The sequence below is a fragment of the Quercus lobata genome, chromosome 4 (assembly GCF_001633185.2).
Source record: "Quercus lobata isolate SW786 chromosome 4, ValleyOak3.0 Primary Assembly, whole genome shotgun sequence".
In the NCBI taxonomy this organism is placed as follows: domain Eukaryota; kingdom Viridiplantae; phylum Streptophyta; class Magnoliopsida; order Fagales; family Fagaceae; genus Quercus; species Quercus lobata.
This window is the reverse complement of record NC_044907.1, coordinates 49,903,414-49,919,206: the sequence shown is the minus strand read 5'-3', so window position 1 is coordinate 49,919,206 and position 15,793 is coordinate 49,903,414. Positions and strand designations below refer to the sequence as shown.

General features: G+C 35.3%; 2 protein-coding genes across 4 annotated transcripts in view; one reads left to right on the top strand and one right to left on the bottom strand.

The window, feature by feature from the left end:
• Positions 1-4,949: 4,949 nt before the first annotated feature.
• LOC115985511 (DExH-box ATP-dependent RNA helicase DExH3) overlaps positions 4,950-15,793 on the bottom strand; it is a 28,268-nt gene continuing 17,424 nt past the window's right edge. The window contains exons 12-19 of one of the 3 annotated variants that reach the window (XM_031108449.1): positions 13,813-14,016; positions 13,487-13,556; positions 13,218-13,366; positions 8,925-9,233; positions 8,769-8,828; positions 6,082-6,234; positions 5,877-5,987; positions 4,950-5,717 (exon numbers count right to left, since the gene is read on the bottom strand). In XM_031108449.1, the coding sequence (XP_030964309.1) occupies positions 5,256-5,717; positions 5,877-5,987; positions 6,082-6,234; positions 8,769-8,828; positions 8,925-9,233; positions 13,218-13,366; positions 13,487-13,556; positions 13,813-14,016 (1,518 nt within the window). In that variant the 3' untranslated portion in view covers positions 4,950-5,255. The other 2 variants (XM_031108450.1, XM_031108451.1) reach the window with 2 other exon arrangements.
• LOC115985512 lies at positions 11,615-13,105 on the top strand. The gene has a single exon (XM_031108452.1). The coding sequence runs from the start codon at positions 11,799-11,801 to the stop codon at positions 12,447-12,449; it is 651 nt and encodes a 216-aa protein (XP_030964312.1). The 5' UTR covers positions 11,615-11,798; the 3' UTR covers positions 12,450-13,105.

Genomic DNA, 15,793 nt, shown 5'->3' with positions numbered 1-15,793 from the left:
AAAATTAAAATATAAAAAATGTTTTCTATCAAAACAAGAAGATGGGAGAAGCGTGGCAGGTTGGATTATCAAATCTATTTAGTAAGAAAAATTTAGGTGTTTAGCATGACAAGTAAAAATTTTCAAGCAAACCACCAAAACCGATAACCAAACTGTCAGCAACCATCAGCAGAGCAATGACTTTGGTGATTGGATTGCCAACACCTATGTCCGGTCTGATGGTTGGAATGGAAGTTTCAGTTATTGGACCTCTATAACTAAACAGTGTCTCCAATTATCAAAACCCCGACACCAACCTCTAGAGTGGCAACTTCAGCCACTGAAACACCGGCACAAATCACTGGAGCAGTGGCTTCTATCGTTGCAATTGTGGCTCCGATGATCAGAATGCCAGCATTGGCTACCCAACTTCTCGAACTGGTAACCTAGCCACCAGTTGGGATGAAGGGAAGCCACTGTATTTTTCTGTAAAATGTTTTACCAAATTTTTAAAGGTAAAACATTTTATAACTTCTATAAAGGATTTTACAATCAACATAAAATATTTACTTTACTTCAAAGCAAATGGAGCATTATCCTGTGGATAGGGTGGCGAAAAATGTAGCAATTTCATGTTACTTTGCATATCCATCCCTTTTGCGTCCTTTAATATATATAAAATGTTATTCGTATCAATTAACAAGTCAAATTGTCCTTTGGGTTGGATGTTTCATAAAACACTTGGAAAAGACTACAAGCAACTTACAAACTACCATAATAATGAATATAATCGATACCACTTTCATAACTAAAAATAAATATTTAAATTATCTTTTTGTACTTACGTAGTAAAATTAGCGTAGCCCTATCAACACTCTTATAAAGATAACAATTTTAAAATGTTCATTTTAAAAACATGGATTTTAAAATCCTAAATAAGAGTTTGGAAAAACTAATGAAGAAGTGTTATTTATGTCAATTGAGCCTTTGGATAACAATGATGTAAAATTGATATTTTGAATACAAATTATCAAAAAGATTTTTTTACTAATGTAGTTAAGGTTATCTTATCATTCTTTTAATAAAGCCAAAGCTAAAAATTGCAATATTAATAAAAAAAACAATAACAGCAATAACAATAAAGATATTCTAATCATTATTGTTAAAGAAATTTCATGAATTCATAGAGAGAAATACATTAAGTCATTAAAAAAAAAAAAAAAAGGATTTCATTGTATGTCACAAACAATTCACAATCTCCATACTAACCAATACATTACAACAAAAATACTATTACCATTATATTAAAAATATTCTAAATTAGAAATAATAAAAAAAATTATTGACAAGGAGTGAGAAGTAACGCTACAAATTTGGCAAATCTAATTCTTTTATGTCAGTTCAGTGAAAAAAAATAGAAAAGAATGTCACTACTAATAGTTATTTCATAAGAATTCATTACAAGTCAAATGCATTAATTTAATCAGCATTCAAATATTCTATATAAATATATTCTTATTCTTTGAAGATAAATAAAAATATCCGTACACAAAATTTACCCAATATATAAACACACATACATTTTCCCAGTAGGCCATTACTGCAATTCCAATGCCATGATACATCAAATTGCCCACCACCAATATCATATCCACCAAAATGTTCTCTTGAATATGGTTCTCAGCCACTAATGCAAACTCCAACTGAAAAACAATAATAATAATAATAATGATAGAACTAAATTATTCAATTATACATCTAATATACAGACATATTGTAAAGAGCAAGTCAATATTATAGAGCTCAGTTAGCACAATTATTAGATGGTCAAACTTGGTACTATGAAGTTCAGAACACCAAACCAGTAGCATACACTACAAACCCATATTGTCAACAAAACTAAACAAAACCACCTCCTCCTAACTAGAAAATTACACCAAAATAAAGCGAACAAACTCTCCAGCTAACCTACTACACTCCAACTCGAGGACTCAAAACTAATTAGCTGTAGAATTCAGAACAGCAAATCCAAAACAAAAGCTACAACACTATGAAGGTAGCAAGCACGAGATAAGTGATTCACCAACTCCATTTCCTATTTGCAAAATCTTCTTCTTTTTTGAGTGCTAACAACCCCACCATCACCAAACCAGTCATAACCAAGCTACATATTGTCTAACTGCCCCCAGCCATAACACCTTATCTTTCACATATAATACTGCCAATTGTTGTGATCCTTTCAGGCACAAAAGCCCCTATTTTACATTCTATTTCCAAAAGAAAAAAAAATCTTTTAACCATTTTTTCTTCAGTCAACAACTCAACATAATTTATTAAAATTTAAAAGTGTTCCTATAATACCCCCCCCCCCCCAAAAAAAAAAAAAAAAAAAAAGAGAGAGAGAGACTTTGAAGGTGGGTTATTTAAGTAAATCTTTTTGTGGGTCAATTTTATAATTAATATTATTAAGGGAGTTTTTAGAAAAATTAGGTTGAAACTCTAGCTATATATAACTAATTAATTGTGTTTGAGGAAGAATCACATCTATTCACACTATATGTAGCAATGTGTTGTGACATGGTTTGGTAGGTGAGTTTGGTTTAACTTTTTGAAATTGTGCTTTAAGTGTGTATTTGTTTGTTAAAGTTGTGTTGGGTGGGTGTCCTTTCTCTTTTGGTGTGTATTTGTTTGTTAAACAAGAAATAAGAAGGGCAATTTTGATATAACAATCAAAAAATCCAGCTGTAATATCACTACAAAAAACTAGGGTATAGCAGCGTTTTTAAACCGCGGTTATGGCCCCAAAAACCGCTGGTATAGTCCCAAAATGGACTATCTCGGCGCTTTTTTCCCTGACACTTCTTAGCATTGCCCAACGAGTGTGACAATAGGTCTCGGCAGTTTTGAAACCCTATCCTAGCACATTTTTAGAAGTGTTGGGATATCCTTCATCAGCAATTTCAAACCTTATACCGGTGCTTTTTAAATATGAAAAATGTCATTGTAGGAGCACCTATAATAGTGGTTTTAAAACAGTTGCTATAAGACTTTTTATATTTTTCTCATTTTACATTTAATGGTGGTTTTCGATACCCTATACCAGCGTTTTTTTTGCTTCTTCAAACCACTGTAATAGGTCAAGCCTACGCCTGCAGTTTCAAAACCGCCACGGTAGGAAATTCAAGGAAATATAAATATATCTTATACCAGCGGTTTCAAAACCACTGTAATAGGCCCAGCCTACGCCTGCGGTTTCAAAACCGCCACTATAAGAAATTCAAGGAAATAAAAATATATCCTATATCAGCGGTTTTAAAATTGCTATAATAGGCCAAGCCTACGTGAAATAGAAATATATCTTATACCAACGATTTTAGAACTGCTGCTATAGGGTGTTTTTTTTATTTTTTATTTTTTATAATTTCCAAACACTTATCATGCATTCGGATTGGGCATTTTGCCCAATCTGTGCGTCTGTGTTTTTTTAGTGGGTCCCACGGGTACTGTTCACTGACCCACAAAGTCAGCAAAACACAGATTTCTGGGTAAATTTGGGTCCCATAGCACTATTCACACCTTTAAAAATTATTTTGCTACAGTGTTTTCAGTAATAAATTTTCAATTTTCAGCAAATAAAAGGTATCCAAACACGCCCTTATATTGTTTTCTTGCACTTTACTTTAACATCCTGTTTATAGGTAATCAAAATACATTACCAAATACGCAAAAGGATCCATTGCAAGGGCATATATGCTAATTCACTATGAAAAATACTTACAATTTTGCGTTGCATTTTTTGGGGTCCATTACACAAACGCGATTTTCTCCCCAATAATCACATTTTGTAAAGCTTACCAAACACATAAATTTGCATTTTAGCGTGAGTTTGGATAAAGCTAAAACTTACTTTCAACTGCGTTTGCGTCAAAATCAACGGGCCCTATGCACTGTTCACGGGACCCACAAGTACTTTTTTTAGCAAAATTTTTATTAAAACTGGGTCTCATGGCACTATTCACATATTTAAAAATTATTTTGCTACAATATTTTCAATTTTCAATTTAAACAAATGAGCACGCATAGGAACAATAACAAACAATTTCATAGCCCTTCAAAAATGGATCCACAGGAAGTGCACAAAGGTAAAGTCCAATTGCTATAGATCATTAGCTAGATTGGGAAACAATTAATAAGAGTAATATATATTTCATACGGTTGAGTGCAACAACCGTACTTGCACACGGACTTTGCACTGAATTATGACTTACGGTCATGAATTAAATCACGAATTTTGTGCAAAGTGTGTGCGCGTACGGTTTGTGTGCAACAACCAAGTGTGCATTAGTATTTAGCCAATAAGAAAATTACCCGCACCAGGAATCCTTCAATCCCATCCTACCCTTCGTTAAAATAATTTTAATGCAGCCTGGGGCCCACAAAAAGCCTGTGCTGCGGCAGTATGCAGAAATCACAATGAAGATTTGCATTTTGTGCATAGAAATGACACAAGCAATAGATTCATTAGTGGCAGCATATGCTCAAGACTTGGGAGTGTCAAAGGCAATTAAACTAGACTATCCTAGTCTAATTATTTAAGAAGATGCTATTATCTTCATTCAGCCTATTGGCGATGTAGCAAAGTATTTGTTGTCTGCCAATGTGAACTGACAGGCTCAACGAATTTGTTTCTTATCTTTTGCCTCTAATACAAACTTACTTTTTAGTTTTTACACCCCACGCCCAAAAAAAGAAAAAGGAAAAAAAAAATTTTTGAGTTCAGCGAATCAGTTCCTGTAAATTACAAGTTATATTGTAATTAGACAATAAATTTACAGAAATCAATGTGATTCAGTTTCTTACTACATAAAATGTAGCCAAGAAATTGTCAAAATTGACCACCAAAAAAGATTCTTATATACATAAATCACATTTCCACTATCTCAACTACCCCCCCCCCCCCCCCCCAACACCCCCTTTTTTCCTTCTCCTCTACCATGAAAACTAAAAAAGAACAAAAAAAAAAAAAAATCCTAATTTTACAACTTTTTCTTCCCACTCTAATAGTACATGGTATATATATCACTGGGAGATTCATATTTCCTCCATTGATGTCAATTATTAATCAGTAACGAGGAAGCACGCTTGTGCAGTTAAGCTCACCTCTCAAATAATTGACCCTATACTATATTTTCATGTAAGGGCAACATTGCATAAACAGGGACAATAAACCATGGAAGGTAACATCTCAAATAAGTAAATTTGAGGAGAAGGCATCATCAACGGCCCTTTGATCTCCTGCGTTTTCCAAGAAGTTTCAACATGTTGTCAGTGACATCAGGTGGAGAGTGATCATCTCCGTCCCTACTGTTGTCAGAAGTGTGAGTCAACCAGGCTAGTGCCTCTATAGCAGCATCCCTCTCTGCAAGCTGCTTGTTTTTCTTGGGTTTCCCTACGAATTGCATTCCCTTGAACTCTACCAGCGCCCTGAACTCATTTGTCTTAAGGTGTTTCGTTTTGTATTTAGGGGGGCTGTGTCCTGCTCTCATCAACAGTGTTTGTAGCAAGCTCTTAGGATTTGTTCCATCTTTTGTGAACCTGTTTTCATTAGACTCCCTCGGCTTCTTGTTTTCACGTCCAAATACAAATCTACCTTCACATTGGTCCCCTGATACAAGCTCTTGAATTGCAAGCATAAGGTACTTCCCCTCCTTGTGAATGTCAAGGTTAGGATCTTCAAGCTGCATCATCACAAGGGCATTATGAGCAAAAACAATATCCATTAGTGAAACCTTCCTCTCATTTTACTTAAATAACGTAGACCATTACAATAAATAGAAAATGTCAGGCAGTAAGCAATATATCAAAATATGCTTGTGATGTTACTGTTGTTTCCTAACCTTCTTCTGGATATGAATCTCAAGTTCTTCCTTGAGCTTCAAGTAGCACTCCGCCATACTAGGATCGATGAAAAAGTCAACGTACCCATCCAACATTTTCAAATGGCCAGCCTGAAATAACAAGAGATTAGATACACTAAAATCCCAGACTCAAATTCCTTCAAAAAAACGAAAGGTATTATAGATATGTATATAGGTAATTCACCTGTACACCTTGGCTTAGAGCACCACCAAAAAGCATCAGTATGGAATCGGATACACCAGTGGAATCTCGTATGAAAACTGTATTGACCTTCACTTTTTCACCAAACACCAGCCATGGGTAAGGAATTGTCTGGTAATGTGCATTGACAGAATTCTGAAGCAAAACCCTCGTATATATCAAATAACTGCTCAATACTGAAGAATTTATGTGCATTGACAGAATTTGGAAGCAAAACCCTCACATATATCAAATAACTGCTTGATACCAAAGAATTTTGACAGGATCAAAATACCAATAAGAAATTATTATATCCATAACAACTGCATTAAAATAAGTCTTCAAAAACGAGTCTCGTTTTTTATCCAAAAACTTTTTCCCCATGAATTTACAGTTTTTGCAATCCAACAATTAGGCACTGTAGGGAAGTAAAAACCCACAACTTCCAGGATAGAAATTGAAGAACATCCTTGAATTCCCAAGTACACTGATAAACCAGAAAGGCTTTTAGAGAGATATCTGTCAAGTCCTCCCTTTGTCTCTTTAAAAGACAAGAATTTGATTTTACAGATTTCACAATTTAAAAATTTATGCACTGAATGGGCGCTCAAAACCCATAACTTATGGGATAGATATATAAGTATATCCTTGAATCTTATGTGCATTGAAAATCCAGCATGGTTTTAGGGAGACAACACCCCCCCCACCAAGGGTGTGTGCGTACAAATATATGAATGCGTATGTCAACAGATGTACTTATGTGCACTTACTAAGAAAAGGAAAGTTAAATATGAGAGCTTCCTAAAAAATTACACAAGTCAATTCAAATGATCCATGAAATCAGCTAAAGTGTTAAAAAAATCCCCACTTAATGCACCACAAAAGCCACCACACAAAAAAAAAAAAATCGAAAAACAAAAAAAACAAAAAACAAAAAACAAAAAACAAAAAACAGAAACAAACAAAAAAACACAAAGGACTCCAAATTATGAACAATTGTGCAATAGTGTGATAGATGGTTCACAGATTCACCACTTCTTTTGTACATACAACACAAATTACCGGTGGTGTATTACTCTTTTTAAGATTGACCTTCTTAAGATTGTCTTATAGTCATGATTTTACCCAAGGTAGCTGTTCACATAAAGAAAGGCACTTGCTTAGGCGTCTTATTACTCTGTATACTTTTCCAAGGAAAACATGTGCTGCTGGAGCCTCCTAAATAATCATAATAAGATCAAAGACTAAATTTTACCATGGCTACTCAGAAGCCATCTCACACAATCATTACCTCCAAACAAGTTAAGGTTAGTATAACAGGTCCATCAGAAAATCCAAGCCCTCCAACTCCCAATCATAAAAATTACAAATAAATCTCAGATTCCAACAATGAGACCCATCCTCCCCATGAAAACCAATCAAAGAAGATACTGAAGCATCTTTTCCCTCTGCAGCCACAACAGATCTCCAAAAGCAATCACTATCCTCACTCCTAAACCTAAAATCTCCACCTCCCCTTCTCCACAAAAAGTTCCTTTGAATCTTCTACTTTCTATTAGCCACATGAGTAGGTATAGTGAACCAAAAAGAAAATGTGTTGGGAGACTAAAGAGTGTACTTTTAAGTAGTGTAATACAGCCTCCCTTTGATAAATTAAAATTTTTTTTTTCATCCAGCCAAGCATCTCCATCTTTTCTAAAACTGAGTTTCACGTTGAAGTAACTTTAGGAAAAGAACCCAACATGTCTAAACATGTTGTATGCTAGTTTTTCCTTCATGTGTTATGTGGACTATTTGGGGCAATTAGCGGGCACAAAGGAAGACTTCTGATGGTGTAAGAGACAAATTTTGTAATCAAAGAGTGTCTTTTGAGGTCTCTGTAGGATTGGATGACTGCTTTGGGTAGCATACCCTAAATGTCATTTGTTGACTTTATAGATTTTTTTACTTTGTGATTGTATTCCTTTGAAAGGGATAGAGTCACATCCCTTGTAAGTCTCCTTCCCTTCTTATGTTCAAATAAAATTATTTACTTATCAAAAAAAATTTCCTCTCAGCCACAAATTATTCAGATGCCATTGACATTTGTAGTAAACCAGGCTACAGTTGCAGAAAATATACAATTATAAAGCTGTAGAGAGAGATTTTTCCTGCTTATCATTTTTGAACGGAAGGCAAAAATAAGCAAAAGGTATTTGTTTCTTTATGCTTCATTCCCAACCTAAAAGTACAACCCCAAAACTAGTACCACTATATGAACAAATAAGGAGAGTTTTATTGTAAGCCTCAATTAATATGTCCCACAAAAATTTAAGAATATGCAGAAAATGTAAACAGGACGTTTTTTTTTTTTTTTTTTTTTTAATCTAGACCTGATTCATATCAGCAACTCAGATATATTGTATTGTACTGTATGTTATGAACCATGTATCATAAAATAGAGACAACCATGGAAAACAGCTTCATCCTGCAGAACTGATCTTAAGAAAAAGGTCCCTTCTAAATAAGATCTAAATCATGTCATGTTAAATGAAATTTAGATGTCTATTGACATTGTATCATGCAAATTGGATTTCATTAAATCAGAATTTATAGCAACTGAGCAGATAAAATAAAAATTCACCTAAAGTCACTACCATTTAGTACCCCAAAAAATTGTTTTGGTAAGGAGTTGCCACTTTTACACTTACCGCATAGAGTAAAACCTGGCCATCATCCATTGTTTTAAAAGACATGGATGTTTCTCTGTGCTGCACATGTAGCAAGAAAACAATATAAGTCAACTACTAAACTGAGGATTTTATAATAAAAAACTGAAAGTACACTTCCATGTACAGATACCTTACCACAACAGATGCAATGCCAGGAAAGAGGCCAGAACATATAATTGCACGAACCAATGACTGGTTGTGACTTAGTCTGTTGTTAATGCTTGCATCTGCATCTACCAAGCCAGCATCTTTCAAAATGAAGCTAAACTGCTTTCGAAGAGAGTGGATAGCCTGAAGTGTTTGGGCAGAGAGGAAATTCCTCCAGCAATACTCGTATGCAGATCCTTCTCTTTCCGCATCTTTCCATCCTTCATACGCACGAACAAGAGCCATGTGATCACTGTAATCTTTTGCAGAAAATCTAGACTTTGCTGTCCCTGCCAACTGAATCAGAGAGGTAATAGCAAATATTAGTTAATGTGTTTCTCCACAATCTATGCGTGACAAGACAATTGGTAATTGGTAACTCAAAGGAACAATTCATGAACACTGGGAAAAATATTCAAGTGTGTATAGGTTAACAAGCACTGTAATCATATAGAATAAATGAACAGGACACGAAGTGACCAGTATAGTGCCTCAGTTGATACAAGTAACAGTTTATTCCTGCCTTTAAGGAGGTTAGCTTATAAATGTACTGACAAAGAGTTTAAGCCAGGAGTTACTAAAGTAATGTAACTTGTAAAGAGCCCTGACTGTTTATGCTAAGCTCCTGGAACTTTCCACTTTGAAAGCTCACAATACAATTACAAATCAATTCAATATTATCATCTCCCATCTGTACCTATTTAACAGATCTCTGGTTTCTGAGGGCCCTTGTTTATAGCTTGGACTTTAATTTAACTGCTTGAAAGTATAAGAAACTCTTTCTTCAACAAGCAAAGAAAAAGTAAATGAACCAACATCAGACGTTTATATAGACATCCTTCTCCTTATCAGCTAAACTTCTAGTTCATACCAACTAAAGCATCGTGAGCTTCATAATTATTGTAGGATAATTAGTAGAGCATTACATTTTTCCAGAATTTACAGAAGTCTTGGGTCAACTAGACCTGCTAGAGTGGTTAAACCACTTTTCTTTTCTTTTTTTGGCTAACTGTTAAACCACTTGACCCATCAATGGTGATTGTCATGGACTCCTAGGAACATGGTATCTCAAGCAACCAGGGTATCCTATAACTAGAAAGAGAAGAAAACAGAAGGAAATGAACATGTACTTGATGTTTGATATGAATATTGTAAAAGAATTGGCAGCTAAATGGCAAGATAATTATTCATTTCAAGATTCTTTTAGCAAGTAAATGTTTTCTTTTCATCTCACAGACCTAAGAACTTCCTCCTGCTTTGACCTCTAATTTTCTATAAAATTGTTTTGAACTCTTGTATAGCCTAGTTTAAGTAAAATGAATTGGTTGAATAAAAACCAGTTGCAATTAATTGGTTTGGGAAGGAAAAATGACAAAAAAAACTATCAGATAACGTTTCAAGAGGCATTATCCAATTAAGCATAGAGAACAGGAAGCAGAAAGAGTGCAATGCACTCTACCGTGGAATACTAATTTTAAAGTTGACACCACTTTTATTTTCTTTTACTTCTTCACATTGTCTTTGCTGATTAGTTTTACATGGCACAGATGTATACTACTATACTTGAAACAATGCCCAAGGTACATAATGTAGGAGCATAACCAAAAGTTATTTCAATATTTCATTTTAGATTTTCAGTGGATAATTTCAGATTGTAACATAGTTATTTGTTTAGTTTGGATTGGTATTTGAGTTTGGTTAGGATTAGTAGTTTATCATTATCATTTGTTTAGAATTATTGGATTAGTATTTGAAATTGTTTAGGATTATCAGATTAGTATTTGAAATTGTTTAGGATTTGTTTAGGAGAGTTTATCCTTATTTTTGTGATTCCTAGAAGCTGCATATAAAGCTCCAGATGATTTCTTTTGTAGGACAGACTATTATTATTATTAAGATTATTTGCAGAAATTGCATATTATTTGTTTGGTGGTGATTCCAAACACCTTAGGTGGGAAGCCTAAGGTTCTTCGGTAAGACTAATCTAGGTGGGAAGCCTAGGTTGTCCTACATCAACTTGGTATCAGAGCCCAACCCGATCGCCCCTTTCAGCAACCCAAAATCCATCGTTCTTTCAATCACTGTCAATCCAGCATCACCGTGAACCCAGCCTTTCAAGCCAAACAAGAAAAACATCTAGCCACTTTGATCAACTCTACGGCCCAACCACCCGTACAACCCTCTATGAGCAACACTCCAAGTATGCCTCACAAGATCTTTGCAATTACCACAAACCAAGCCGTTACTACTCAAAAATAGAGAATATAAATTCCACCCAAAAAAAAAAAAAAAATCAGACCCACAACTTCAACCCGCCAGATTGAGAACAAGAGAGTTGAAAGCCAACACCAAGCCACCGATCCCACCAACGAAATGACGCCATTGCACAACCCGCTGCCGACACACCGTCACTATCACTCCCACCATGCCGCTTCACGAGTTCCGAGATCTGACTCACCAGCTCCGATCTCTACCTTCGAGTGCCGTTGACAGTCATCGCCGACGAGCCCAGGCCGCCTCTTCACCGTCGACTCCAGCGATGTTTCGTGCTTGCTCCACCGCTTCTTCTCTTTTCGTTTTCCTCTGTTTCTAGTTTCTTTAGTTTCAGTGTTAAATGTTTCAATTTGACGTGTTACTGTTTGACACTGGTAGATTTTCGTTTTATATTGTAGTCTTTCTTTATTGTATTTCAAAAAAAAAAAAAAAAAAGTCAAAGGCAGAAAAGTTCCAGCAGACACTAGAGTTCAATTACAAGCCACGCTTATCAAGCCCCACATAATGATCAGTACAGAGCACCAGCCAAAGCCCAGATTACCAAGCCCATGTTAATTTCAGATTGTTGAAAGTCCATTCCAGTGAATCATGGTAGTCTCAAAAGCACCAATATTTGATGGACGTCCAGATCCATGGACCTTCATTAATTGGTTAGATGAGATGGATCAATTCTTTGATCAAATATGTCTGCCAAATGCTAATAAGGTTAGGTTCGCCAGGTTGAAATTGAGAAGTAGAGCTAGAGACTTATGGCGTAGTATTGAGAATAATCTCAAAGGAAGGAGCAAGCCTGCCATAACTGATTGGAATGAAATGAAACAAATACTTAGAGAGAAATATGTCCCCCAATGCTATCAAGAGAATTATCAACCTCAATCCTCTCATGGGAATTTTCTACACCACAGAGACAGTATTCAGCAAGAAAACACCTCATCCTTCCGTCAAGAACTCACTGCCATAGCTCAAGACTTAAGAAAAATAATGGTTTTACTAGACTCTTCTACTCAGAAAAAGGATGCTCAGGTTCCACCAAAGACTAATGTTGAAATAGAGGTACAAGTGCCAATAGATGATGTTTCAACATTCATGCAGCAAGAAGAACCTATTATAGAGTCTACACAAGAAGAGAAATTTCAACAAGTGAGCGAAGATTTAGAGGGTGCACTTGATGAGGAGGTTGATTCTGATGAAAGTGGTATTGAGCCCTTCATGATCCATGAGGTTGATGAACATCTATAGGTTGTTGAAGTCCAAAAGGTTGATACTATGATTCAAGATAAAATTGTGCCTGTTCAACACATTGATTTTGTGTTTCCAGAGGAGTTCTATGGTGTAATGGAATTGAAGGTTATTCTACTCTCAGTGCTTCCTAGGGTGATTTCTGATTTGAAGGAAGTATTAAGCACCAAAGTCTTAATTCTTCATCACTACAAAACTCGAGGTCGAGTTTTCTTAAACCAGGGGAGTATAATGTAGGAGCATAACCAAAAGTTATTTCAATATTTCATTTTAGATTTTCAGTGGATAATTTCAGATTGTAACATAGTTATTTGTTTAGTTTGGATTGGTATTTGAGTTTGGTTAAAATTAGTAGTTTATCATTATCATTTGTTTAGGATTATTGGATAAGTATTTGAGATTGTTTAGGATTATCAGATTAGTATTTGAAATTGTTTAGGATTTGTTTAGGAGAGTTTATCCTTATTTTTGTGATTCCTAGAAGCTGCATATAAAGCTTCAAATGATTTCTTTTGTAGGACAGACTATTATTATTATTATTGAGATTATTTGCAAAAATTGCATATTATTTGTTTGGTGGTGATTCCAAACACCTTAGGTGGGAAGCCTAAGGTTCTTCGGTAGGACTAATCTAGGTGGGAAGCCTAGGTTGTCCTACATCAGTACAGGTCTATGTTCATAATTACAGAGGTACGCATCAAGATAAAGAAGAAGAGGTTGAAAAGACTTTGATGCATCAACAGCTCATATGTTGAACTTGGTACTTACATCCTTTTTGTCTTGGGGCAAAAGGAAAGGATCCCTGACACTAAGCCCAGATACTACTGTAAGAACAGGATCAAAGCACCGAAAGACAGCACCCATAATTAGCATTTTCCCAAGCTTGGGATCTACTGGAAGCATGGACAAAAACTTTCCTGAATGGATATTACAAAAAGAAAAAATGAGTGAGAACAATGAATTAACCATTAAAAATATACAAATGATGAACACAATTAAGTACAAAAAGCTAAACTGACAAGAGTCAAGAGACTAACCAAGATTTGTCAGACTTTCCTTCTCATCTAGTGCCCCAATCATTTTCAGAAAATCAACGGCATTTTGTACCTGTCATCCCATTGAAGTTGTCAATTTACGCCATTGACTCAAAGGTAAATGATAAAATTGAAGTATCAAATCACTGCACTACTTAACATTGAAGGGTTACAAAAGAAATATCACAATTAAGAAATTTCCAAAACAATAATATCCAAATATTAATGACATGAACAATTAAAAAAAGGCATCATTTTCAATTAAATTTAAGTACAAAGCAACATATCAGTAAAAGTGCATGGGATAATCAATAAGCAATATTACTTACAGCCAATGGCTTTGGTGGCTGCAGAGCTGAAGACAAGAAATTTCCTATACTTTCAACTTGCAAACTTTTAATTTGCAAGCAAAGAGAGTTCAAAGGAGTTCTCAAAAGTTCAGGAAGCTGATATTCGGAGAAAGCTTCATAAACACAATTGGGGTACAGGTGGAAACATTCACCAGGTAGCACACGTCCTGCCCTACCCCTTCTCTGCAGCCAAATATAATCCGATGAAATATAAGATAGCCATTTGCAAATTACATGTATATCCGTAAACAAGTAAAAAAAAAAAATGAATATGCAACAGATAAGGCAAGAAAAGATGTCAAATAACTTCATAAGATGTGCTACATGCAATCAGCCACATACTGCCAACTCTTCAATCGGTCAGCATGAAATGGTTCTAGGTCATACAAATCACCAAGCAAGACCAGATTCAATCCCATAAAAGTCAACAGAACCTCTTACTCATAAACAAACATGTCCATACACATATCCACCAACAGGAAAATAATCATATCCAGAAAAATTTCTTTTTTTTTTTTTCTGATTTTAATGACCAGGAAATTTGAATTAAGGAAGAAAGAAAGAAATAACAAAAAAAATGAGAGCAAGGTTCACAGCATCCATTTTATCACTACATGCACAACAACAAACCAAAGTGGAGTAAGACCTAGTGATGCAAGACAAACCAAAACTTTGCAACAAGAAAAATAAAGATAGAACCCAGGGGTCAGCACCAAGCAAAGAAAACCACAAGGAGTCAACACCAAGATCCCATTATCTGTCTTCTATGTGGGAAGTAGTAATCTCATTGTGTTCTGTCACCGTTGGTACCCCCATTGAAGGAAGTTGGTTCTTCATTTGTTTAATCTGACTAGTCAAGTCTTGAACAGCTTTCATTAGATTTTCTAAGGTTGGCTCCGTGGTGGACAACAATGGAGTGGGCTTGGACTAGAAACTGCACTGCCATTTATCTTTTTTTCTTCAAATTGTGTAATTGGTTAGCTGTTCTTTTGCCTCATACTGTCTCTTTGATTTTTTGAAAAGCGCCAAGATAAGAGTGGGATAGATAACTCTGTAGATAAAATTGTGGTAAATATTTTTTTCTAGAGTTGGCTCTCATTTTTTCCTAAGTTTTAAAAAATCCTCAGGAGTGAGTATGGAGAATTCAAGAGCTCCTCCTGCTGTTGGTGGTCAAGGGGCTGGTTCTCTGGCAGTGTATGACCTGCAGCTCTCTCACTCCTCCCGTCCCTCTGGTTCTGGAGTCAATCCCACCTCATCTGTTGGTCCGAAATCCCTTCCAAATCTGCCTGTGATGCTAGGCCTTGTGGCCATCCTTGCCAGCATTTATTATGGTTTGGGCACTGTTGCCCAAGAGAAAGTGCGTCCAGGCCAGTGATTTAAAGAACAATAAAATTTAAAGTGAACCAATTATAGTTTCAGTACTCCAAAGCTCTACCAGCAACTCACGTTTTGGTGAGACCAACTTTGTCGTGTTCAATTGACACACCAAATGTTCAAACAATTGGTCTATTTCAAATAACCAAATGTTGAAAATCAATGGATTTGACTCTTAATAACCCAAAAAAAAAAAGGTTTCTCAAATATTACCATGGTTCTCTAAAATAAAAGCTTCAACAAGAACTTGGATTGCCAACTAGTTCAAATGCTTTGAACTGACCATTGTTTGGGCCTTGAACTGCTGAAATTTCAGAACACCCTTATTGCACACGTGTGGGATCTGCGCTTTCAATTTTTTACCAATTGGCTCAGATTTGGGCTATTTAAAAAAAAAAAAAAAAAAAAAAAAAAAAAAAACCTAGATCTTTAAGGGCCACTATTTTATTTTATTTTTGATAGGTAAGTAGGGATTTTTTTTTTTTTTTTTGGATAAGTAAGAAAGATGTATATTCAAAAAACTGCTCTATGCAGAAAAAGCATAAAACAAAACAAGGAGTACAAAAAAGAGAAAACAAAAATTCAA